This window comes from Scatophagus argus, chromosome 6 (genome assembly GCF_020382885.2).
Source record: "Scatophagus argus isolate fScaArg1 chromosome 6, fScaArg1.pri, whole genome shotgun sequence".
Classification (NCBI taxonomy): Eukaryota; Metazoa; Chordata; class Actinopteri; family Scatophagidae; genus Scatophagus; species Scatophagus argus.
This window is the reverse complement of record NC_058498.1, coordinates 4,824,570-4,846,678: the sequence shown is the minus strand read 5'-3', so window position 1 is coordinate 4,846,678 and position 22,109 is coordinate 4,824,570. Positions and strand designations below refer to the sequence as shown.

Below are 22,109 nucleotides of genomic sequence, written 5' to 3'. Positions count from 1 at the left end.
CTAGCACTGTGGCCTCATAGCAAGAGGGTTCCAGGTTCGAATCCCGGTCTGGGCCCTTCTATGTGGAGTTTGCATGTTCTCCCTGTGCCTGTGTAGGTTTTCTCCGGGTACTCCGGCTTCCTCCCACAATACCAAAAACATGCACATTAGGTTAATTGGCTACTCTAAATTGCCCCTTGGTGTGAGTGTGTGTGTGAGTGGTTGTCTGTCTTTGTGTGTCGGTCCTGCGATTGACTGGCGATCAGTCCAGGGTGAACCCCGACTCTCGCCCGTAGTCAGCTGGGATAGGCTCCAGTCCCCCGCAACCCTGACAGAAAAGTGGTATAGAAAATGGATGGATGGATGGATGGATGCTAACTAGCTAATATGCTCATTAGCACAAGATGCACAGTGCAGTTTCATAAAGCATGTCATTATCATTTTGTTTGACATCTCTGTGATGTCAACAGGCTTATTTTCTCAAACTTTACAAAAAAATCATTAAAAAAAATCTTTTCACAGACTTAGTAGGACACCTCATGACCGATAAACTGATGAAAATAAATTTGTTGGAGTGCGCCTTTAAATAAAGAAGTAACTTCTTATTAATGGTTGCTAATCAATAACAGTCGAATCAAAATGCACATGTCAAAAACAACTGCTATGATCAGACAGAGTTTAATGAATGTAATGTGATTCAGTACACAGATGAATAAAAAAATCAGCTTCATCCACAGCCCGAGTGTGTCAACATGTTTGTGTGTGTGTGTAAGAGACTTGTGTGAATCAGGAGTCCCGTATGTACCAGTATAGTAGTGTAGACTGAAAGAAAGGCATGCCGAGTAAATGACGAATCACCAGGCGAATGTATACATGTTGTCAATATTCCGCAAACATCCTGTACTGTCTGTAAAAACTGGACTGAAAACCTTTGCTTTCTTTTAACACTACGCAGATAATAAAACTGGTGAAATGGCTGCTGCTACTGCAGCTGCTCCAGCAAGCGTACTTCAGGCAATGTCTGCTGCTGAATAAAAGTAAAAAAATAAAAAATAAAAATAAAATAATAATTGTGTACAGTGAAATAAGTGCTTTGGTTTGACCCTCTGTGTATCAGACACCATGTTGCTTGTCAGACTTCATTTCAGAAAACGTCTTCTGAAACGTCTTCTGTGGAGGCTTCTGTGTTAATTGCAGCCACGAGTGTCAGAATAGTGTGAGCTTCTCTGTCTTAGTTGCAGGAAGAATTGCAGAACTGCTTGTCTGTGCTTTGATGTTGTTGTTCTTGTTTGTTCACGAAGGTGATGAGTTGTTGATAAAGTGACTGTTTCCATTTTTTGTCAGTTGAAATGGTCGTGTGTACAGTAAAAGTGAGGTAAAACCTTGCAATCACAACATCTTGTACATTTCAGGAGTCTGATAATTTATCTGCAATATTTCAAATGAGTCCTACTAGATGTATCTGTTTATGTCAACACACACCAAAACATCTGGACGACTACATTACCGATTATGGGGGGATTCATAGCCAATATAGTATTATACTGTACATTCATGGCTCAATATGGTGCCAGTCTTTTAGCTAATGTACACAAACATTTACAACTCACACAATCTTAAGGTAGACAACCTTGACTTGAATTAAAAAATGAAATAAAATTAAAAAAACAAAAAGCCTTGTCGAAATCACCACATATCAGGGCACTACATATTTTTTCACTGAGCTCTGCTGTCTGCAAACTGGAGCTAAATGGACCCGATAGTGTAATAATGAATCATTATCAGTAACCCCATCATTATCTTCACCATCATCAGTCATCATACCCTCCTTTGTCTTCTTGTCTTGTCTCCGTCTTCTTCCAACCATCCTCTTCTCAAGAATATACTGAAACCAGCTCAACAAATCACCACATCAATGAATCACACCCAAGCTATGACATTCTGAAACTGAGCAAAACAAAATAAGGAATATTCTCACTGTTTTGCTCCTCTTGGTCAAACACTGTGTCCGTTCAAAATGTCTTATTCATTTTTTGGCAAACTTAAGTTCCAATCTCCCTCCCCCCACCAAACCCTTTCTGTCCGTCCCATGGTCCCGCCTTCTCTAGACCTCAGAGTCTGATTGGAGGCAGCGGCAATCCATCATCGCAGAAGCAGCAGGACGGCCAATGGGAGCAGGAGTAGGAGGCTCCACCTGCAAGCTGGAGACGTGGCTGCGCCTCTGACTCGGTTGTTGTCTGGAGGGTAGGCGTACAGTCCTGGTCTGGTCCGAGAGCACTGACCACTTATACACATCCCGCTTCCTGAGCCGCTGATGTCGTCGCCTGGGGAGGTGAGACGGAGAGAAAGACAGAATCATCATCAACTCTTGTTTGTCAGAGGGAAACTGACAATTGAATTGAACTTGCACATATTGTACATATGTGTGCACTTATGAGAAATTCTTTTACAGCACAAATATCTGAGAGGGACCCACTTGCATCCTGGAAGTCCACGTCGTTGCCATCCAGTGCGTTTTTCAGCCTGTTGCTCATGATTTTGAGCTGCATGATCTGCTGCCGGATGGTCATGTCAGGCTTTGTGATGTCAAGCTCAACTTCTGGGTTGTTGATCTGATTGGCCAGTCCATCACCCATCACTTCTGGGAGGTACCTGATTGGAGGAAAGAATGGACGGCCTGATTAGAGCAAAAACTCCTCTTGCCTGCTTTAACCATTCCTCCCGTTCAGACATTAAGAATCCCTGAGACATCTACAGTCTTTTTAATAGGAAAATAATCTCTGGCTCAGCAGTCTGACTTTCGTTAATCAAGTGAATATCTTGGAAATTTACTGTCTGTTTGCAAGTGTTTGAAATTCATTCTTTGCATGACTGTGGATTTTGTCTCCTGTGTCTTCCATTGGAAGAGTAAGTGTGAACAGGAGGACACATCACAGTCAGACAGACCTGTTACTGTGTTCATATGAGACACTCCTATAAAAATCTTTCAAAATGTCCTTTTAAAGAAGTGAATGAAAGAATCAAAGTTCAAAAAGTTCCTTAATTTAAAGGTTGAAATAAAAGATAAAAGTACCAACACACACACACACACACACAATGTGCACTTAGTGGTGGGATTTAATTTCTGTTCTTGAAATGTTAAATAGCCTTATTTAAACTCCATACTCCTGAGAAATAGTTGGCATTCCAAGTTTTGTGCGTGACATTAATGGTGCTCTCCGGAAATCCACAAGATGTCGCTGTGGAGTTTCAAAGAGCTCTTCAGGGTCATAATTCACTCTCACCTCACACACTGACACACACAGACTTCATATCTGTCACACACAGTCAAACATTCATCTATATTTCACACACAAGTGTGTGGCCACGAATGCTTGTGCTGCAGGGTGTGAATCTGCACACACTGTGATGTGATTCTCTAAATGTGGCAGAAACGTCCAAACATCTCAGAGTGAGTTTCCATACTGATGTTTTCAGCCTGAGAAGGGATTGGCTTGTTGCCTCTTTTATCATCACACAAAAGATGCAAATGGCCTTCACTGGGAAGAGAGTGTGCCTGTATCATAGCAACTTTATCGTAGCCTCGCTGTCTGCCTTGCTTGCTTTACTCTCCTCTCTTTAGAAGTCTCTTTTAGCTTTTCAGTGCTGAAGAACACGAGTTTCCTTTTGTGATGCGTCTTGTTTTCATTGAACAGATTTTTAAAACCTTGAAAGTGTTTTATTCAACACCCTACAATCCAGTTTTCTGTGGCAGGATGCAGAGTAGACGGTTTAAAGTAACATCATCAACACGGGCTCAACGATTCAAATCAGAAATATATATAAACTCCAGGAATTAATGCACACATGATGCATTAAGGGTCCAGTGTCGCAAAGCTCTTCTGAAGTGCAACTGAAAAATGAACAGATGTACGAAAGGGGAATAAACTTCAGAAGAAGGAATCGATGGTCAAAATAAGCAGCATCGGGAGGAATTCAGTTGCAACTTTGAAAATGTAGAGCAAATCCTGTTTTCAAATATCATAGTGTTAAATGAAATCTAGTTAAACTATATGTAGACACAGACTGAATCCGAGGGGCATTTTGAAGTCTTAGTTGGTGTTTGAAAACTGATTGGTCAGTGACAAGCAGCTTGCTGCAGGTTTCTTCCTCACCTGGCTTTGGTAATGCCATTCCAGCATTTGTCCTGGCCAGCGCCTCCTGCTGCCAGTTTGCTGCAAAGTGCCACAGGGAGCTGGATCCAGTACTGCTGCATCTCCCTCAGCTTACTGGACAAGTCTGACACCTGAAGACAGACACAGTTTCTTTGTTTCTAACACATATCCCACAGTTTGTGTATAGGAGCCAAATCATATTGGATTTTGAACATTTCATTCCATTTCAAACAGCAACAAAATATCTGTAGCACATAAAATTAACGTAAATCATGACTTTTAAGCTCATCCATTGTGATACATGGACAGTCTTGACAAATGCACCCAAATACAACATATACAGCAACAACCTGCAACGTAGTCTCCACATGAAAGTGGCAGGTAAGTTAGCAGGTATTCTTCTGTTTTTTTGTGAAATAATGCACATTTTTAGACACAAAAAAGTCAGTTCAACAACTCATCCCACACACCTGCATCTCCAGTCTGAGTCCAGCAGTCGGAGAAGGTTTGTACTCTGATGCAGTCAGGGAGCCACTCTTCTTCTTCTTCTGCTCATGAAGGGTGGGACTTCCTGTTCCTGGTTCACCTGGAGTTCCACATGTCTGGTAGACCTACGCACATGTAAACACACAGACACACATCAACACACACATGTACTAGATGTTCTGAACTGTGATCTACAGATCACCAAAGCTACTGGTTAGTCTGTGCAGCATCTGTGAGAACTGAAAACTACCACTAGATGTCGCCACAGTGTTTCAAACTGTGAGGATGTTTGGATTGCCTGGTTGCTTTGTGTGGGCTGCCTCATCAGACTAATGTCTCAGTCCATGTCTGAAGTGTTCAAGAGGACAAGTGAAGTGAATAATTTGATGGGTGCAGGACTGCAGACATAAGCACAAGTTGACATCTGCCTGGAAGTAAAAATTCTAAAAGATTAGACAAAGTGAGGCGTCTTACTTTTGCTGTGAATGTGTCCATGTTTTCCTTTAGGAAGAGAACGGCCTCGTAGATTCGAGCAGGGATGGAGGAGAGAACCACGTCAATACTGGGCTCTGTGCTGAAACTCGAGGCCACCTGGATCATGGTGTCTGAGTGAAAGATAGAAAAATCAGTTTACTAGTACATAAATACTGTGGTTTATCGTCACATATTTGTGTTCTTTAATATCAGCATAAGTAATACTCATGCACTTATATGAACATCTGGATTATCTTCAGCTTCACTCAACAATGACTCAGTCTGATTCTTGCCTATAAGGTTCTGCCACTCAGGGTCCAGGTCGGCTTGATTGGCCAGGCAGCCCTTCATGACGTTGGAACAGTAATTGGAGCAGGGCTTGACAGAGGCCAGACCGCGACAGTGTGGACAGTAGACCAGCTTCATTAGGGCCTTTGTGCACTCTGGACTCAGGGAGACCTGGGCAGGTTTGACAAGACAGTTAGCAACACAAATTTTAGTGCCAGGAGTGAAAGAAAGACAGTCATATCCAGAGTGACTTACAGAACAATAGCTGCAAGAATGTATTAATACTAGGTGACTGCACTGTTGTAGAGGTTTTCCTCTGTGAAGCGGCTGCTTAGTTCTTCCCCACTCCAATAGGGGATTTACTCCATGTTGGTCACGGATGAGCAAAGTACAAATAACTCGAGGACAATTATAAACAGTAGAGGGCGATATTGCAACATTTTAATGGACACAACTTGAACAAGACAGCAATGATGCCCCTCCTTTTCTGTCTTTGAGGCATTTATGTACTTAAATATCACATTCCTATTATAACTTGCAAAAAAACAGTTGTATCACAATGGTTTATCTCTGTGTTAAGTTGTGAATTCTTAACATTCATGCATTTAGATGCCTTGTTACACAGCACATGGTTTCTGTTTCACTGTCAGCTTCTGATAATGTTGACAAGTCGTGACAAGTGTCCAGTTCCACAGTGGAGTTATTTTACCACTGTCCTGCACAGATGTGATGGAGGGATACTCAAAACCAAAAGCGACTCCAAAATGAGGGCAGGTAGTTACAACACCACATCAGCACGTTTGCAATATTTAAACTGTGCTGCTGCTAGCTGTTTCCAGAGGTATACTGCACAGGTTTAGATGTCTGGATGCATTTTCTGGCTGGCCTTCACAAATTTATTTCTCTACAAAATCAATCCACAGATTCTTGAAAGTTGCTGAAATCTAATTCTTCGCTGTCAACATCAAGTCTATGAATTTGTGCTGAAGTTGCTTTAAGTTCTAACTGATTTAGTCAGCATGTATAACAGTAGTGTAGCTTTGACGAACATTAATGCAGACATGAGGTTCACTGTGATGGATTATAAAACTCTAGTTAGTTGGGGATGAATTTACACTAACAGACACCTGAATGAAGAAAATACATCCAAATTGTCGAAAACAGGTTGAAACATGGAGAATTACTGGTTTGGTCCTTTAAATTGGATATTTAAGATGAAGCTGACACAGTTGTGACCATATAAGCTTAGTTAAACATCAACAATAGCCTTTTGACAGCAGTCAACATAGAAGGAAACAATCACACAGTCACGTCAGACATCTGAGTGCTGGGAAAAAAACTGCACAGAGAGCTGAATAACAACATCACACCCATAATTTGAAAACAATGTTGTCATCCCTCCAAATGAGAGCTTTGTTCTGATGGCAGAGTCTGACACTTAATTTTTGATGATCTTTGTGTTTTTCATTTTTTAGGGACACACCCCACCTTTCTCTGACAGTTTGGGTGTGACACAAATCACATCCATCACATCTGCTTTCCTGGCACTCAGCCCAGAACACACACACACACACACACACACACACACACACACACACGCTCACCTGTGAGACCTTCCTGACCACCTCTCCGCTGACAATCAGCCCCTGGACAAATGACCTGGCTGTGACAAAAGCCCGGACCACCTTTGCCTTCATGTCTCGTGGGACATCCCCAAATGGCCGCAGTGTCTCCTGTTGCTTAGCAACACATTCAAGATAGTCCTCTGACAGGTTGACCTGCAAGGCAGAGGTGACGGGGGGGAAATTGCAGAGGTATGTTGTTATTAAGTACATTTTGACCATTTTTGTCACTATTAGATCACATGCAGTATATAGAGCTGACAGTAAATGGGGGGAGAGAGAGAGAGGTAGGAGATGAGAGACATGATCAGTCTCTGAAACCATCCCTGAGAAGTATGTCAAAATGCAGAACAGCTCTGGTTGTGCATTTAAGTGAACTAAGATAAGATAGGCCTTTATTAGTCCTGCAGTGGGGAAATTGTCAGTATGAACCACAACAGAAAAGAGGTTCAGCTCAGTGGATCAGGAGAACAATTGTGCTCATTCAAATTTCAAGTATTTCCATTCAAATAACCTGGTGTTATTGGGTATAAATACAATTGAGTCTGCCACATTGTGACCTGTTCGTCTCATCTCGGTCGTCCAATCAGCACTCTGGTTTCTGCTTTATCATCACACAAAAGGTTGCTCTTTTCACCATACAGTATAGCGGTCTCTTATTTCTGCTTGAACTCACATCTTTACTTACATCTGTGGGAGCAGAGGCTTTAAAGGTGCGCTCCAAGAGGTGGGACCAGAAGTCTGACAGGGTCTCGTCCAGGTTGAGAGCAGAACCCCGGTAGTACTGTCGCAGGTCGGTGTAGAGCCCTCCGAAGAGACGAGTGTTCTGGGAGTACAGAGGGCCAAGTGGAGACAGCGCCTCCTGGAGGGAGCGCTCAGAGCGAGTGTGCAGCTCGGTGAAAAAGGCTGAGGGTGAAGGAGGAGAAGGAGGACAAAGGGAGCAAGCAACCACAGAGATGAGCTGAATTTGATGACTTGAATTGGACAAGCTGAATGGAAACTGCAATATTTGAAATCAAATCTGATTGGCCAATATTCACTCTATCTTTTTGCTCTGTTATGGTCTGCATCAACCTGAGAGAAAAATATCAGATTCTTTATCTCCTAAATATTCCGGTATTTGTCGCTAACGTTTATGTGCTGTTTGGTGTTGGGCAGGTGCACGGGGGGTAACATAATATCGTGTTTAGACATGTTGACTTGTGTAGCTTTAAATGACATTTAATTACATATAAAAATACCCATGTAACAGCAATTGAAATACAGAGAATAAAGAAGAATTAGATTGCTCCTCAGTCCAAACAATGGCCATTTCTGCCCACATGATCCCCCAAAAATGTCCAATTCCCATGTGCAGACATATAGCATTAGAATACTGCTATATACTATTTGTTGTCAAGATGACTCTCCATCTGTTTAATGTTACTTATATTTTTGTTAGATTCAATTTTTCTAGGACTCCTGACTGTCAAGCATCGGCTTATTCTCAGTCTGGATGCTCATTTATTCTCTTTATCCTCTAGCTGATTAGCATACATATTTTACATTTGTTTAACATTTGCTTTTAAGTTTTCTTTGCAGCCAGATGGACCCAAAGTGACAAAGAGGTCGAACAGACAAAATAGGGGAGTCAGCTAACTCTGGTCTGGGCTTTTCCCTCATGCTTAAAAGCCTATGTATCAGTGCCAGCTTGTTCTAACCACAACCAGATGGGCGGCCACATTACTGCTACTGAGGTGGCCCACTGCCTTGAGATTAATAATACTGTCCTCCTCCTCCTCCTCCTCCTCTGACTCTCTTCACTCTTTTCTTTGTTTTCCCGTTTTTCATATTGACTCACTGTTTCTGCTCAGCACTAATGACACATTTCTCACTGGCTGCATTTGTCTGTCTCCCTATTGTTAGCACTGGCACTTTTCAGCCTTTCTTTTCTTCCTCCCTCCATCCCTCTCTTTCTCTGATGTGCAGTGATCTGCAGACTCGGCTCCTCAGTGGGTCAACTGCTCATTAGCTGAACCAGCCACTGCCCTGGGGGACACCCCTCTGTATGTGTGTGTGTGTGTGTGTGTGTGTGCGCGCATGTGCTCGTATGCCTGTATGTGTGTGTGCCCCTTTGAGATCAGGAGATCGGCTTATCACATTTCATTGTGTCTGGCTGACTCCGTTCTCATTATAACACCCAGTCAGGGGTCCCCTTGACACAAACACAACCTGCCTCTCTTAGACACACACACACACACACACACAGAGTCACTATTGAAGCTGCTGGAGCACCGAGCGATGAGCACAGTCAGAGCTTGTACCAAACACAAAGTCACAAATACACAACATACAAACATCACCCTCCTCTGAGCCCTCTGCTCAAGCTTTGGTATTGAGCTCAGTCAGTAATGAGTGTCTATCCTGTTAGTACACACACACACACACACACACACACACACACACTCTCTCCCTCTCTTCTTACTGTCGAAGCTCCTGTGGAGAGCGTTGAAGGCAGCCTGCAGCGACCTGCCGGCTTCTCTGATCAGTCCCTCTGTCTCTCGGGCGCTCAGACCGGCCAGGTTCTCCTCCATGGTGCTGGTACAACAGGTCGGACCCTGAGGACACATCCTCAGATGTTCACCTGTCAAAGCGAGGAAAACACAGAGTTTAATTAATTCAACTGTTTTATTCAATTCACATAATAATCATCAAATGTGTCAGCTTTTCAATGCCAGGCTTATAAAAAATGGAGATTGAAAACACAGTAACTGTAAATGCAAGGTGTTTTGTTTTTATTTACAACGTTAGTGGTGATCACTCCATTACTCTAGTCCAGATAGAAATACACTATGTAGACATATGTATTGGGACACATCTCTTTATTATTGAATTCAGGTGTGGTATGGGGCTGATTTTCAGGGGTTGGCCTCAGCCCCTGACTTCCAGTGAAGAGAAATCTTAATGCTTCAGCATACCAAGACATTTTGGACAATGCTATGCTTCCAACTTTGTGGCAACAGTTTGTTGAAGGCCCTTTTCTATTCCAGCATGACTGTGTCCCAGTGCACAAAGCAAAGCTCCATAAAGACATGGCTGGATGAGTCTGGTGTGGAAGAACCTGACTGGCCCACACAGAGTCCTGACCTCAACCCCATCCAACACCTTTGGGATGAACTGGAACGGAGATTGTGAGCCAGGCCTTTTGGTTCAACATCAGTGTGTGACCTCACAAATGCTCTACTGCATGAATAGACAAAAATCTCCACAGAAACACAAATCTTGTGGAAAGCCTTCACAGAAGAGTGGAAGCTGTTATAGCGGCAAGGCTGTCTGTGTGTTTAGTATGCAATGTCATTAAAGTCACTGTTGGTGTATTGGTCAGGTGTCCCAGTACTTTTGTCCTGTAAAGTGTATCTCAAAAATTACAGGATGGATCACTGAGAAATTTTGTTCAGATTCAGAAATCGATGTCCCAGGATGAATGGTAATAACGTTGATGATTTCATAACTTTTCAGGTAAATATTACATACTTTGGTTTAATGACTGAATACCTTTCAGGCATGTCAAACTGGTCCACAGGAGGGCCGGTGTGGCTGCAGGTTTTCTTTCCAACCAAGTAGCAGCACACCAGACTTGACTCATTTAATCAACTGATCTCCGTCTTCAGACAGTTGATTGGTCAAACGGTGTGCTCTTGGTTGGTTGGCACAAAAACCTGCAGCCACACCGGCCCTCCTGTGGACCAGTTTGACATATGTGTTTTAGATGAATGATTTGGGACTAATTAGCAAATGTTAGTATGTCAATCAAACGTTGCTCAGTCTCAGAGTATTTACATTCTCACATTAATCTTAAGGGCAAAACACCTCTGTGCCTTTAAGATACATTAAAGGAACTGAGTGCCTCTCATGCCGCTGCATGAATCATTTATTGGACTCTCGGAATCCTTTTAGTTGCCAACCTAAAAAGCAACTTGAACACTATATACACTATAGCAGCCATTGCTTGTTTTTCAGGTCACGTTTCTAATGCTGTACATTCACACGGAGAGTCACAGACATCATTTCATTAATAAGCTTGATTTTGATTCTGCAGTTCTATCACAGTGCACAGTATTTTATAAACTAATCGATAACCTGTTAATATGAACTTAAGTACTTGTGTAAACGTACCACAGGCCCAGACTTTTATCAAAATAAAAGCAGGAATGCCCATAAATAGTTAAAAAAAGGCCACAAGTACAACACAGAAAGTCTTCAGAGATGAATGTTAAGATGAATAAAATTGTTTTTCACTGACTCTTCCTTCCCTCCAGCCAATAACAAAACCCTGATCATGACACGCCCAACCTAAACCTGTTTCTATCTATACATCTTATGGGGATTCTCCCGTGGGGGAGAGTAAAAATAAAAATCTCTCTCTCTCTCTCTCTCTCACTCTCTCAGACACATACACTCACACGCATACACACACATAGATATGTTTGTGCATACACAGTGGCTGTGCCAGACAGCCTAGAAAGCTGTCTGCATCATCAGTCTCTTGATAGCCTGGATGTGTGTGTGTGTGTGTGTGTGTGTATGCGCCCACGTCTGTGAAGGTTAAGGGTGAGTAAGTACCCCACAGCTGTGTGCATCAGTGCTTGCTTTCTTCTTAACAGGTTTGGAGTTGGTGTGTGTGTGTGTGTGCATGTGCGTGTGTGTGTGCATGTGTTGATACATATTTCAATAGTTGTGGGGACAAAAATCTGTTTACAAAGTCACATTTTGAGGACCTGCCTTACTTATGAGGACAAAATGCAAATCCCCACAAGGTAAGGAGTGAAGAGTTGCTTTAAGGTGAGGCTTAGAATGAGGCAATTAATGTTTATTGTTAGGGTTAGGTGGTGGTAAAGCCCCCAGGAAATACATGCAAGTCTATGCAATGTCCCCAAAAGTGATGGAAACATAATTGTGTGTGTGCGTGTGAGTGTGGGTGGGTGGGCAGGAAGGCAGAATTTGTCCATGAGTGTAAGTGGAGCAGAAGAGGAGACGCCTTCATCATCACTGCACCATGAATCTTTCATTGGCACTGGCTGGTCGGCTGGTGTGTGTATGTGTCTATGGGTGGGTGGGTGTGTGTGCATGTATACAGGAAATAGCACCTGATGCACCACCTTACCTCTCTGCTCACATCCCTTTAAGGCATGATTTAAGATTTAAATTTAAATTTTTTTTTTTTTTAGTTTTATTACAAATATTACAGGCAACAAGTGGAGTTGAACCTTCACTCACACACACACACACACACACACACGCACATGCACAGTCCGCAGATTAACCAATCATTTCTTCTGTGGTCCTCAAGAGTAGGCCAGTCTGAGATGAGAAGCTTCACTCCTCCGAACAACACCAATCAAAATCACTTCCTGTTAATTGCACCTGCTTTCATCACTGAGCCGTGTGTCTGATCGTTTAAAGTCGGAAAAGAGCTTTTAAAATTGTAACTGCATCCTCACACTTGAGCTGTGAAAACTCCCACAATCCTGCCAACCGATATTCCAGAGTAAAGTATCAGCTCTTCGTGTTTAACAGTGACTGCAGGCTCCCGCCATCATCTGAGGGACATCTTTTGTTTTCAGGTGAAGCTAATGAAGAGCACCTCCTGTACAGTCTCGTACTATCGGTAGTCCTATTACAAGTTTAATTGTATCGGCTACGTCTTAAAATCTTGTCCCCAGCCAAGACTTTCTAACAAAGACGGTTGTTCTCATTTCACATGGGAATCACAATATTTATCATCAGTGATTGTGAATTGATTTAAAGAATCCAGTAAGACCTTCCTTTTTTGCTGTTAATGACTAAATTTGCAGGTCAAGTTTGGGACATGTTTGGTTATAATAACTTAATAATTAGTTTTGAAGGTTGAAGGTTGTGAAAACTTTGTTGATCCCCAAATGGAACTGCAGCGTTACAGCAAGAATCATAAAACAAACATCACAAGACAAGAAATAAGCTATAAAAATCAAAAATGTATATAAGAAAAAAATATATAATGTATGTAATAAAATTAACGTGAAACTGAGCTAAAACCAAAAACTAGAATTATATCTAAATCCATATATATGTATTTGGTTTAACACACAGTATGTATTCAGGAATCTTCTCCAGGTAATTGTTGACACAGGGCCTCTCTATAAGGCAGGTAGAGAAGACAGGATCTGACTGAAGGCCCAGCAAATTATTAATTAAGAATTGAAAAAACAACGAATATGAACATACGCAGATGCCCAGTTTGTAATCCAGCCTTAGCACTGCAGCCAGAGCAGCCAGAGCAGCCAGAGCAGCCAGAGCAGCCAGAGCAGCCAGAGGCTTGAAGCTTGGAAGCTGTTTTAAAGCTTAATTCAACACCTCTGACACATTCTCCTCAAAAACTAAACATTGTAAGTGAAAAGAAAAGAGGAGAGGTGTGCCTCAAGGGTCAACATCTTCTTTGATCAGGTCACCGGGCTTCACAGAGCGACAGGACAAAAGACAGTCTCCTCTGCTGCTGTTTAAAACTGCATCATCACATCTGGCTCAGAGACAGCAGACACCATCTTTGGCTGCTCGCGCTCTGCAGTTGTTGGTTTGTGTAACCAGCCTAGACTTTTCACCACAGACACATAAGCTTTACTACATTCCTGGGTTGCTGGGTAATGGAAGCAGCTGGCATCCTGCTATAAAAACTTCATTTACTTGAGAAGACAGAAGTGAGCACAGTGGTGACACACAAACACATGTACAGAAAAACAAGCTTGCAAACATGCTAACACATGCGGGCGGATGCATTACGGAGGCTGAAAAGACGAGACTAAGTGCCTTGCTCTGGAGCTTCGCGATGGGAAATGCACAGACTTGGATTGTTAAAATGGTAGAAAGAGGAGAGGAGAGGAGGGAAGAGGAGTCAAATCAAAACAGTTTCTATAGGTGAACTGTTTGCTCACGCTGTTTTTGCCCTCAAGCTTCAGTATACATTTAGTTAGGTCCAGGACCAAGGCATCCCCAGGCACACGCACAGGTTTGCACTACACTTAACTGACATAATAATATCCCTGATGGTCCCACTCAGATGAGAAGATGCTAAGAGCTGAGAGGGAGAGTGAGACACAGGGAGACAGGAGCTGTGACCAACTGTGTTACAAAAAAAACAGTATACTGGACTGTACATCTTTTACAGGATTTCTTTTGTCACTCATTGGTCCCTGTTGCAGTTTGACAAGTAGTCTGTGCTGTGTCTCTTTTAGAGTTTAAATATTTTCTACTTATTCCTAATGAACACCATAACAAGCCTTTTCAGTTTTGTCTCAGTCTCGGCTGAAGAAAAGTTTAGTTGTGGAAAACGACACACATTTTTGGAAAGTTTCTCCTGGAAGGAAGGCTGACAAAGTTTTATGAAGAAGAGAGCTTTTTACATCTGCATACTTTCATCACCTTTGTGCACCTATTTGCTGTTTTGTTTGTTGTTGGTTTTGGAAAGTTACAAGTGCCAGTGCAGCCCCCTCACCCTAATAATCATGTCAGAAAGATGTGGGGGTGGGGGATATTTAGAAGCACTTTAACGGTCCAACAGTCAGCCCCGTTTGTTTCTCAGTATCTTAAACCCTGAAGTGAAAGTATCTGCCCTGACCTCAAAAGTCTTAGACACAAACATCAACATCGAGCATTTCTGGCTCATATCCCACTGACCGATCGTTTGCCCTCACCTCACCCACTGCCTGACCCCGATTTATAGCAGCAGGTTAAGAGCTTCTCTGTCGGGTTCCACTTGGATGGCAGAGTCCTGAGTAACATACGGCACACAAGCCTGAACATTGCTCTTGGTGCCCTATTCCAAACTGCCAGCTGAGATCAAGGAAGCAGAAAACTGTTACTTAACTCCACTCTGCCTCTAATTCACTGTGGGCTTAGATTTAGATAATTTAGTAATCTGCCTGGATCATTTGTGGAGGACATTGTGACGATGCAGTACAGCAAGTTTGGTGTCAGTACGACTAATTTGACAACTTGCAGTTTGCTGCAATGCCACCATCAAGTCTATCTGGTTTATTTACATGTATGAATGCAGATTTTATATAGGAAGAAGAAGAGGAAGGAGAAGGAGAAGAACAAGAAGAAGAAGAAGAAGTAGACAAAGAAGAAAATGAAGGAGGAGAAGATTGGCAATTCCAAGAGGGCCTAGACCCCAGCTGCCCAGTCCCTAACAAGAACTAATCTCACTTAAAAAGCTCTTGTATAATCACTGCCCACTCAGATTTTAAAAATGTATGCATCCAGAAAAGGTCACCTGGGCCCACCTGCTCCTGTCCAGTTAAATTCTGCTTCACATTATCATAATTATCATCACAATCAACTCTGAGTGCCTTTTAGTTCAGTCGCAGCCCTCTATTTTTGGCCACTGCTCACCCACCTTCTCCTCCCACATTTTACCAGCAGCTCAGGGACTAAAACTGTCAACCGTATGGCCTCAGTCTGGTTTCTCTACAACTCTGAGCCAAAGGTGTAATCAAGGCAAAATCTTCTGAGCTACCCTGATTACTACAACTGCAAACGAAGAATCGTTTTTGCACCTTGTTAGTCCGGCACGAATCCTGATGAGGTACATTTTTTAGTATTGATTATGTAGAAATGTCCAGTGTAAATTAATTTAATTTAATGGAATATTATGCCAAGTGGAGATTGCAGTTTGCCATAGCCCACCTGGGGCTAAGGGCTGCATTAGGAAAACTGCAGAACTTTGTTCTGCTGTGGGGTATTTTGCTCTTAATCATTAGTGAATCCCTTTAATTTGAAACTTGTTTTTGGTTTTGCCTGCAGACGCATTACAGCGTACACTTATCGCCATGGAAACCACATCAAGACAACACTGCTTTAACCATTAATTTCCTTTTCCCATCCAAAGCATCTGCCTCTCACTTTCTTCTCTCTCTGCCACGCCCTCCACCTCCGTCTCCCTTTTTTCCCCTGCATTCCTTGTGGCAGCCCCAACATACCTGAGCCCGTCTCAACAAGTAAGAGCCAACCTCGGCACGTGTGCCAAGCAGGTGAAGAGGTATCATGCACCGCACTGCAGGCTGAGAGCAAGCCATCCAGCAGAGAGCTAAATTAAAGCCACTTAGTGACAGGGAGTGTAGCATCATGGACTCGGAGGTGACATGCTTTCTGCCTCTTCTCCTCGCAAAGAGCTGTGTGCGATCTAACACTGTGCTCAGTTGCGATTAACCTAAGCAAAACTAAACTGAAACTCACATCAAGACAAACATTCCTGTCACTTTTAATTAATCAAGACAATTACTCCAGTTTTGGCGACGCCCAGATTTAATCAAAGACAGAACGTTGCGTATAAGGCAATATATTTAAATGCTTGCCAGCTGCTGTCTGTTTATCTCTGTTTGACACCAAGAATAAATTTCTGTTATTCTTTGTTGAGTTATGGTGGCATGCTGCTGGCTTGTATGTCAGATATGGGAATAGTTACTGGCTTGGCTTCTGGCTACAGACAGATAATTGGTATTTCCCCCCTGACTGAATAGATTCTTTATGTTCATGGGAAGATTTCTTTTACACACAAGTTGTTTATGTCTGCTACGAGAGACAGCAAGCTCATTACACTGATTTTGACCCTGCATTTATCAGTGACAGGAAATTTGTTTGCAACTATATCAAATATTTTCCCAAGCAAATGTGAGATAAACCATTAGATGTTCACCTGCTGTAGCCAAGCTGAGCTCAAGTGGAGAGTAATAATAAGCAAAACACTGACCTGACGAGCACTAATTTTAGATTAACTGTGATGAATTGCCCTGTTTAAATTAAAGTCCCAATGAAACAAGATTGTTTCTACTGAGATCTCGCACCTCTTATTATCATCAGTGCCCTCTGTATTTGAATCCACAATTAATCTGTTTTCTTTTAATAGGAATGGCTGGACATAATGAGAAATATGCTCTACCAAAGTTACCTGTGAATAAGGAAACCATTCTAGTGTCTTTGCATTTGAGATGAAGGCTATTCGCTTTAGCGTGAGGCAGAAAACTGGACAGCACAGGAGAGAATGAGAGAATGAGGAAAGATGGAGCATTAGAGGGAGAGAAGGTAAGTTTTCATTAATGCTGTAAAATATCTTCATGAGCGAAGAATGTGGCTAAACAAAACCACTGTTTCAGCAGGTCATATCACAACTGCCTTTTCCCGAGTTGGTTCTATGTTTTATAAAAACTTAATCATGCCATTTAGTAAAGCAGGAGACGCTGTATGTATGCATGGAAATAATCTGGAAAGCAAAGAAGCTGTATGTGAGCTCTGAAGAAATGCCAGGTGAAAGCCAAACACTCCAAAAGTGCATGAAATTTCCTTCAACTCATTTCAAGGCATGTCATGAATGTTGGTGCATAGAAACCACCCTGCTGATCGATGTTTCTTTTTGATGGATCATGGCAGGAAGAACAGAAACATTTGATTTGCTCATGTTATGGTGAACTTGACCTTTATGATGATTGGTATGAGGAAATGGAGTGAAATGACTTTCCAGGTGAGGCGACTGGAGAAGGAAGAGTTTAAGTGGCAGCCGGCAACAGACTTATACACTATACACTATAGAGACAGGTACTGGGAGTACCTTGGGGTACTGGGATGGGGCTACTGTTCAGAGGTTGGACTCGGCCCCTGACTTCCAGTGAAGGGAAATCTTAATGCTTCATCATACCAAGACATTTTGGACAATGCTATGCTTCCAACTTTGTGGCAACAGTTTGTTGAAGGCCCTTTTCTATTCCAGCATGACTGTGCCCCAGTGCACAAAGCAAAGCTCCATAAAGACATGGTTGGATGAGTTTGGTGTGGAAGAACTTGACTGGCCCACACAGAGTCCTGACCTCAACCCCATCCAACACCTTTGGGATGAACTGACACGGAGATTGTGAGCCAGGCCTTTTGGTCCAACATCAGTGTCTGATCTCACAAATGCTCTACTGCATGAACGGACAAAAATCCCCACAGAAACACTCCAACATGTTGTGGAAAGCCTTCACAGAAGAGTGGAAGCTGTTAGAGCTGCAAATCTGTCTGTGTGTTTAGAATGCAAGGTCATTAAAGTCCCTGTTGCTGTAATGGTCACACACACACACACACACACACACACACACACACACACACATATACAGGGAGGCATTTAATGTTACTTCCACAGATATAATATCCTGAGGCTGTAGGTTACACTAAATGGAACGTACACACAAGATAATCTCTTATCTTTCCTACACACGCTCACACGTCATCAGTGTACCTCACGCACACTACAACTTTTCATACGCAACATAAAGGTATGAACGCGTGCAGCAGCAGCCCAGTGGTTGGTGCTTCAGAACCTGTGCAACACAACAACTGCTGCTAAACCAAAAAAAAGAACACAAATTATCTATGATGTTTTGAATCAAGACAAAAACAGTCAGACTTTGCAATTCTAACTTTAATCATAATTAAGCATCTAAATGGCTGAACTTTGCAGATCTGGTTAAAAGTTGTTTTGGTTGCACTTTCTTTAATTATTAGTAATTAAAGACAATTTCTGCACCATGAAAAGAGATGAATTTTGTTTTACTTGAGAAACTCGAGCGATGTTTCCAATATCTGAGACTGTTGAGGCATCCAGCAGGTTAAATGAGACGTGTAAATCCAATTACACTCCCAGCCACAGTAGAAGCTTCATCATGCATCTAACCTGCACCAACATTGCAGACTAATCTTTCTCAGAGGTTGGGCAGTATTCGCTAGAGCTGAGTCAGCACACTGTAAAGCATAACTGAAGGCTCTAAAATGACTAGTTTCCAGATGTTAGACTGTTGCTCAACCTGCTCTCGCTGCTGACAGAGGAAAATTTGAGTTTGACAAACAGCTCTCCTGTTTGGGTGGAGCGTCGCTGTTGTCCATTTAAAAGAGTTAAACAATTAACTCTGAAAGAAGCTCGTAAAGTACTTAATAATCACTTCCCGGCATTTTTAAAAGATAATTCATCGTGAGTCACACTTTCATAGTTTTGGGCATCACGTCTTCCAGAAATTCGAATAATGTGTTGTTCATCAAGGTGAGGACTTCCAGACAAGAAAGTCAAGATGTTCAGAAAGATTTTAAATAATTCTCCACATCAGCCAAATTGTAAAAAATAAGAAGATGATTGGTCAAATTATTAACAAAACTCTGTTGTAAACATTCAACTTAGAGATAAAGGCTCCCTGATTCTTCTTCGATGCACAGTACTTGACTTCTTTTAATGTTGTCCTGAATTTTGAGTAAAACAGAGCTACAAGGGCACATAAAGAGAGTACATTCTTGAGTATGTCAAGATTCACACGATCATCCAATATGTATCTTAAAGTAAAGTGATTTTGGCAATGTTTCATTTGTATTACACTTACCGAAAACAACATTACAAAGTGCTTTAAAACAAATAAATGAACATATGCTAACTGATATTCTTGCTTTATGAAAAGGGAATTCGCTGACAGTATGAGAGGAGAAGTCAGGGGATTATCAAAGCCAGCAGGATTCATTCTCAGGCAATCATGATTGTCTGCACAAAATTTAAAGGCAGTCCATCCTTGAACAACATGGTGGATCGGAGACCAACACTACCCTCCTTAGAACCATGCAGCTAGCTGGTTAAAAACGCACAGATGACAGATGATATCGTCGCTTATGATGTGTTTGAGTTGTTTTGAGTCTGAAATTCATTGCTGGTCATAATTATCATTAAAGTCTTCTGTACTCTGTGTCATTCGGCATTTGGTATAACATAACCAGACAAACTGACCGACAGACCGCCACCACAACAAGGCATTTTTGCATGTTCTTTCCATTTCCAATCTGGTCCTGTCCCTTAAACATCTCCTCACCCTGTCATCCATGCTGCCTCACTTTGAATTCTGAAGATCACTTCTTCTTCTCCTTCTACTGCCTTGTTGCTTTCCTGTGCACATCCCTCCCTTTTCTTCTTCCCTCCCTCTCCTGCTGAGATGAAAGTTTGTCATAGGAAGTGACCGAGCACAGTCTGTCTCATAGTACGTGACCCGACCCCTGACCCTTGAAGCTGTAAAGGACAGACACAGCATGCAGACACGTGACGAGGCATACAGAGGGAAACTCTTACATTACACAGAGACTATTACAAATAAGATGTAAAGTCAGTGTTAGAGGACATAAGTACCACTCTGACACACTCGCACACACACAATCACATGCCCTGAGTCTGCCCCAGCACTGCCATCACACACCACATCAAAGCGGCTTATTGCTGAGCAGTAAAAGTGGCGCAGGGGTTTGAATTTATTCCCTTCAGTCAGACGTTTATTCGCTGCTTCCCTTTCTTAATGAGCGTCTTACAATAACCCTGTCACTTACTGCGGCAAATTACTGCTACCTAAATGAGAGACTGGTGGTGCGTCTGTGTGCGTGCGTGTGTGTGTGTGTGAGTGTGTGTTTCCATCTAGCACTCTCTTCACCATTTAAGAGCACCTGTATGTGATTTAACGTTCCACATGGCCTTCCTCCCAAAGTACACTTTTACCTTTTTACTATCCAACGAAAGCGGAGGGGTGGGTGGGGGTGAGGGAGGGTTGGCGATGAAGCTGTAATGATGAAAGAGGAGAGAGATGGAGGGATGGGAAGGCAATAAAATGGAAATGAAAGAAGAGGGAGAGGCGGAAAGGGGAGAGAGGAGTGAAAGATCATCGGTGGAGACAGAAGCAGAAGCAGAGAGAGGAAAAAGGGGAAATGAAGTGAGTTATAAAGCTCTAATCTGCTTCTAAGTGTCTAATAAATCTCTAGCTTATATCTTTTGTCTGCGGTTTTGTGATTTAAAGTCACACCACATTTTTTTTCTTTTTTTTGCTGGTGTATTCACAGCTTCTCACAAAGAACTGCATAATTGATTGACACAAAAGTGTCACAGCAGCTCTATGACGAACAGGTCACCACAATCTTCCCACAGCAAGCGGAGCAGAGCTTTGGTCAACATGCAAATGTGCCTCATGCTTATATCAGCATCTGCACCGTTTAAAGCAGGGATGAGGAATGATGCGAAATCGTCTCGTCTCTGCAGATTGCACACAGAGTAGAGGTAATCAGTTAGTTAATGTTTTGATGACTGATTCATGCGAAGTCGCTTTCAAACATGGCAGCAGTCCACAACAAATGGTATCAGCTTCTCCAGTGAGAGCATTTGCTTTATTACAATACAGTAATTTCTTTACAGTATGTGATCAGAAACTAATTTTTTTTCTTTATTTCTTTTAACTATCCATCCATCCATCCATCCATCCATCCATCTTCTTCCGCTTCATCCGGGACCGGGTCGCGGGTGCAGCAGCTTGAGCAGGGATGCCCAGACTTCCCTCTCCCCAGACACTTTCTCCAGCTCTTCCGGGCAGGCCCCAAGGCTTTCCCAGGCCAGCCCAGTGACATAGTCCCTCCAGCGTGTCCTGGGTCTGTTATTTTAACTATCGATCTACTATAACGAACATTATGAAGAAGACATCTTAAAGTTTGTCTACACAGGAGGGGTTTCAGCCACATTCATCACACGTGCATTTGGAGGAAGAGGAGGATTCATTTTTAATCAATACAGCAGTCTACACAGCAGTTAAATGTGACCTGAAGTGCATTTTCATGTGTCTTGTCTATTTGTTTCCATTTTACATGCAAAACTGGCCTCCGCCAAATGCATGCATGCATGACAAGATAGCATAGTGAAAGTGAGACTTACAGGCGTCCGGTCTAAATTCAGATGGTGTCATTCTTTTGTGGCCATACACTGTAAGCTTAAGCCAAACAGTTGTGTATTTCCACTTTAATTCAACAAGAAGCGTCTACAGCCATGCAAGCAGCTCTGACGGGCTTATGCTTATGGCATAGTAGTATTTGAGGTAAATATTAAAATCAGAATCCAGTGAAAATGCTAACATGCTGGTGTTTAGCAAGTATACTGTTTATCAAACTGAATGCCTTAATTTTTCCTAACTGGCACAAAATGAAAAGTAAAGCTGAGGGCAATGTGAAAGTTGTTAATTTAGCAGGTACTTAGTCATAAACCAAATACTGTACATTTAAAATT

At 42.3% G+C, this 22,109-nt stretch overlaps 1 protein-coding gene across 2 annotated transcripts in view; it reads right to left on the bottom strand.

Moving 5' to 3' along the window:
- Positions 1–641: 641 nt before the first annotated feature.
- LOC124060989 (glypican-1-like) overlaps positions 642–22,109 on the bottom strand; it is a 34,606-nt gene continuing 13,138 nt past the window's right edge. Inside the window, exons 2-10 of one of the 2 annotated variants that reach the window (XM_046392452.1) lie at positions 9,468–9,626; positions 7,680–7,909; positions 6,986–7,159; positions 5,387–5,552; positions 5,094–5,224; positions 4,604–4,744; positions 4,134–4,264; positions 2,456–2,631; positions 642–2,303 (exon numbers count right to left, since the gene is read on the bottom strand). In XM_046392452.1, the coding sequence (XP_046248408.1) occupies positions 2,122–2,303; positions 2,456–2,631; positions 4,134–4,264; positions 4,604–4,744; positions 5,094–5,224; positions 5,387–5,552; positions 6,986–7,159; positions 7,680–7,909; positions 9,468–9,626 (1,490 nt within the window). In that variant the 3' untranslated portion in view covers positions 642–2,121. The remainder of the gene's footprint in view (positions 2,304–2,455; positions 2,632–4,133; positions 4,265–4,603; positions 4,745–5,093; positions 5,225–5,386; positions 5,553–6,985; positions 7,160–7,679; positions 7,910–9,467; positions 9,627–22,109) is intronic. The other variant, XM_046392453.1, reaches the window with a different exon arrangement.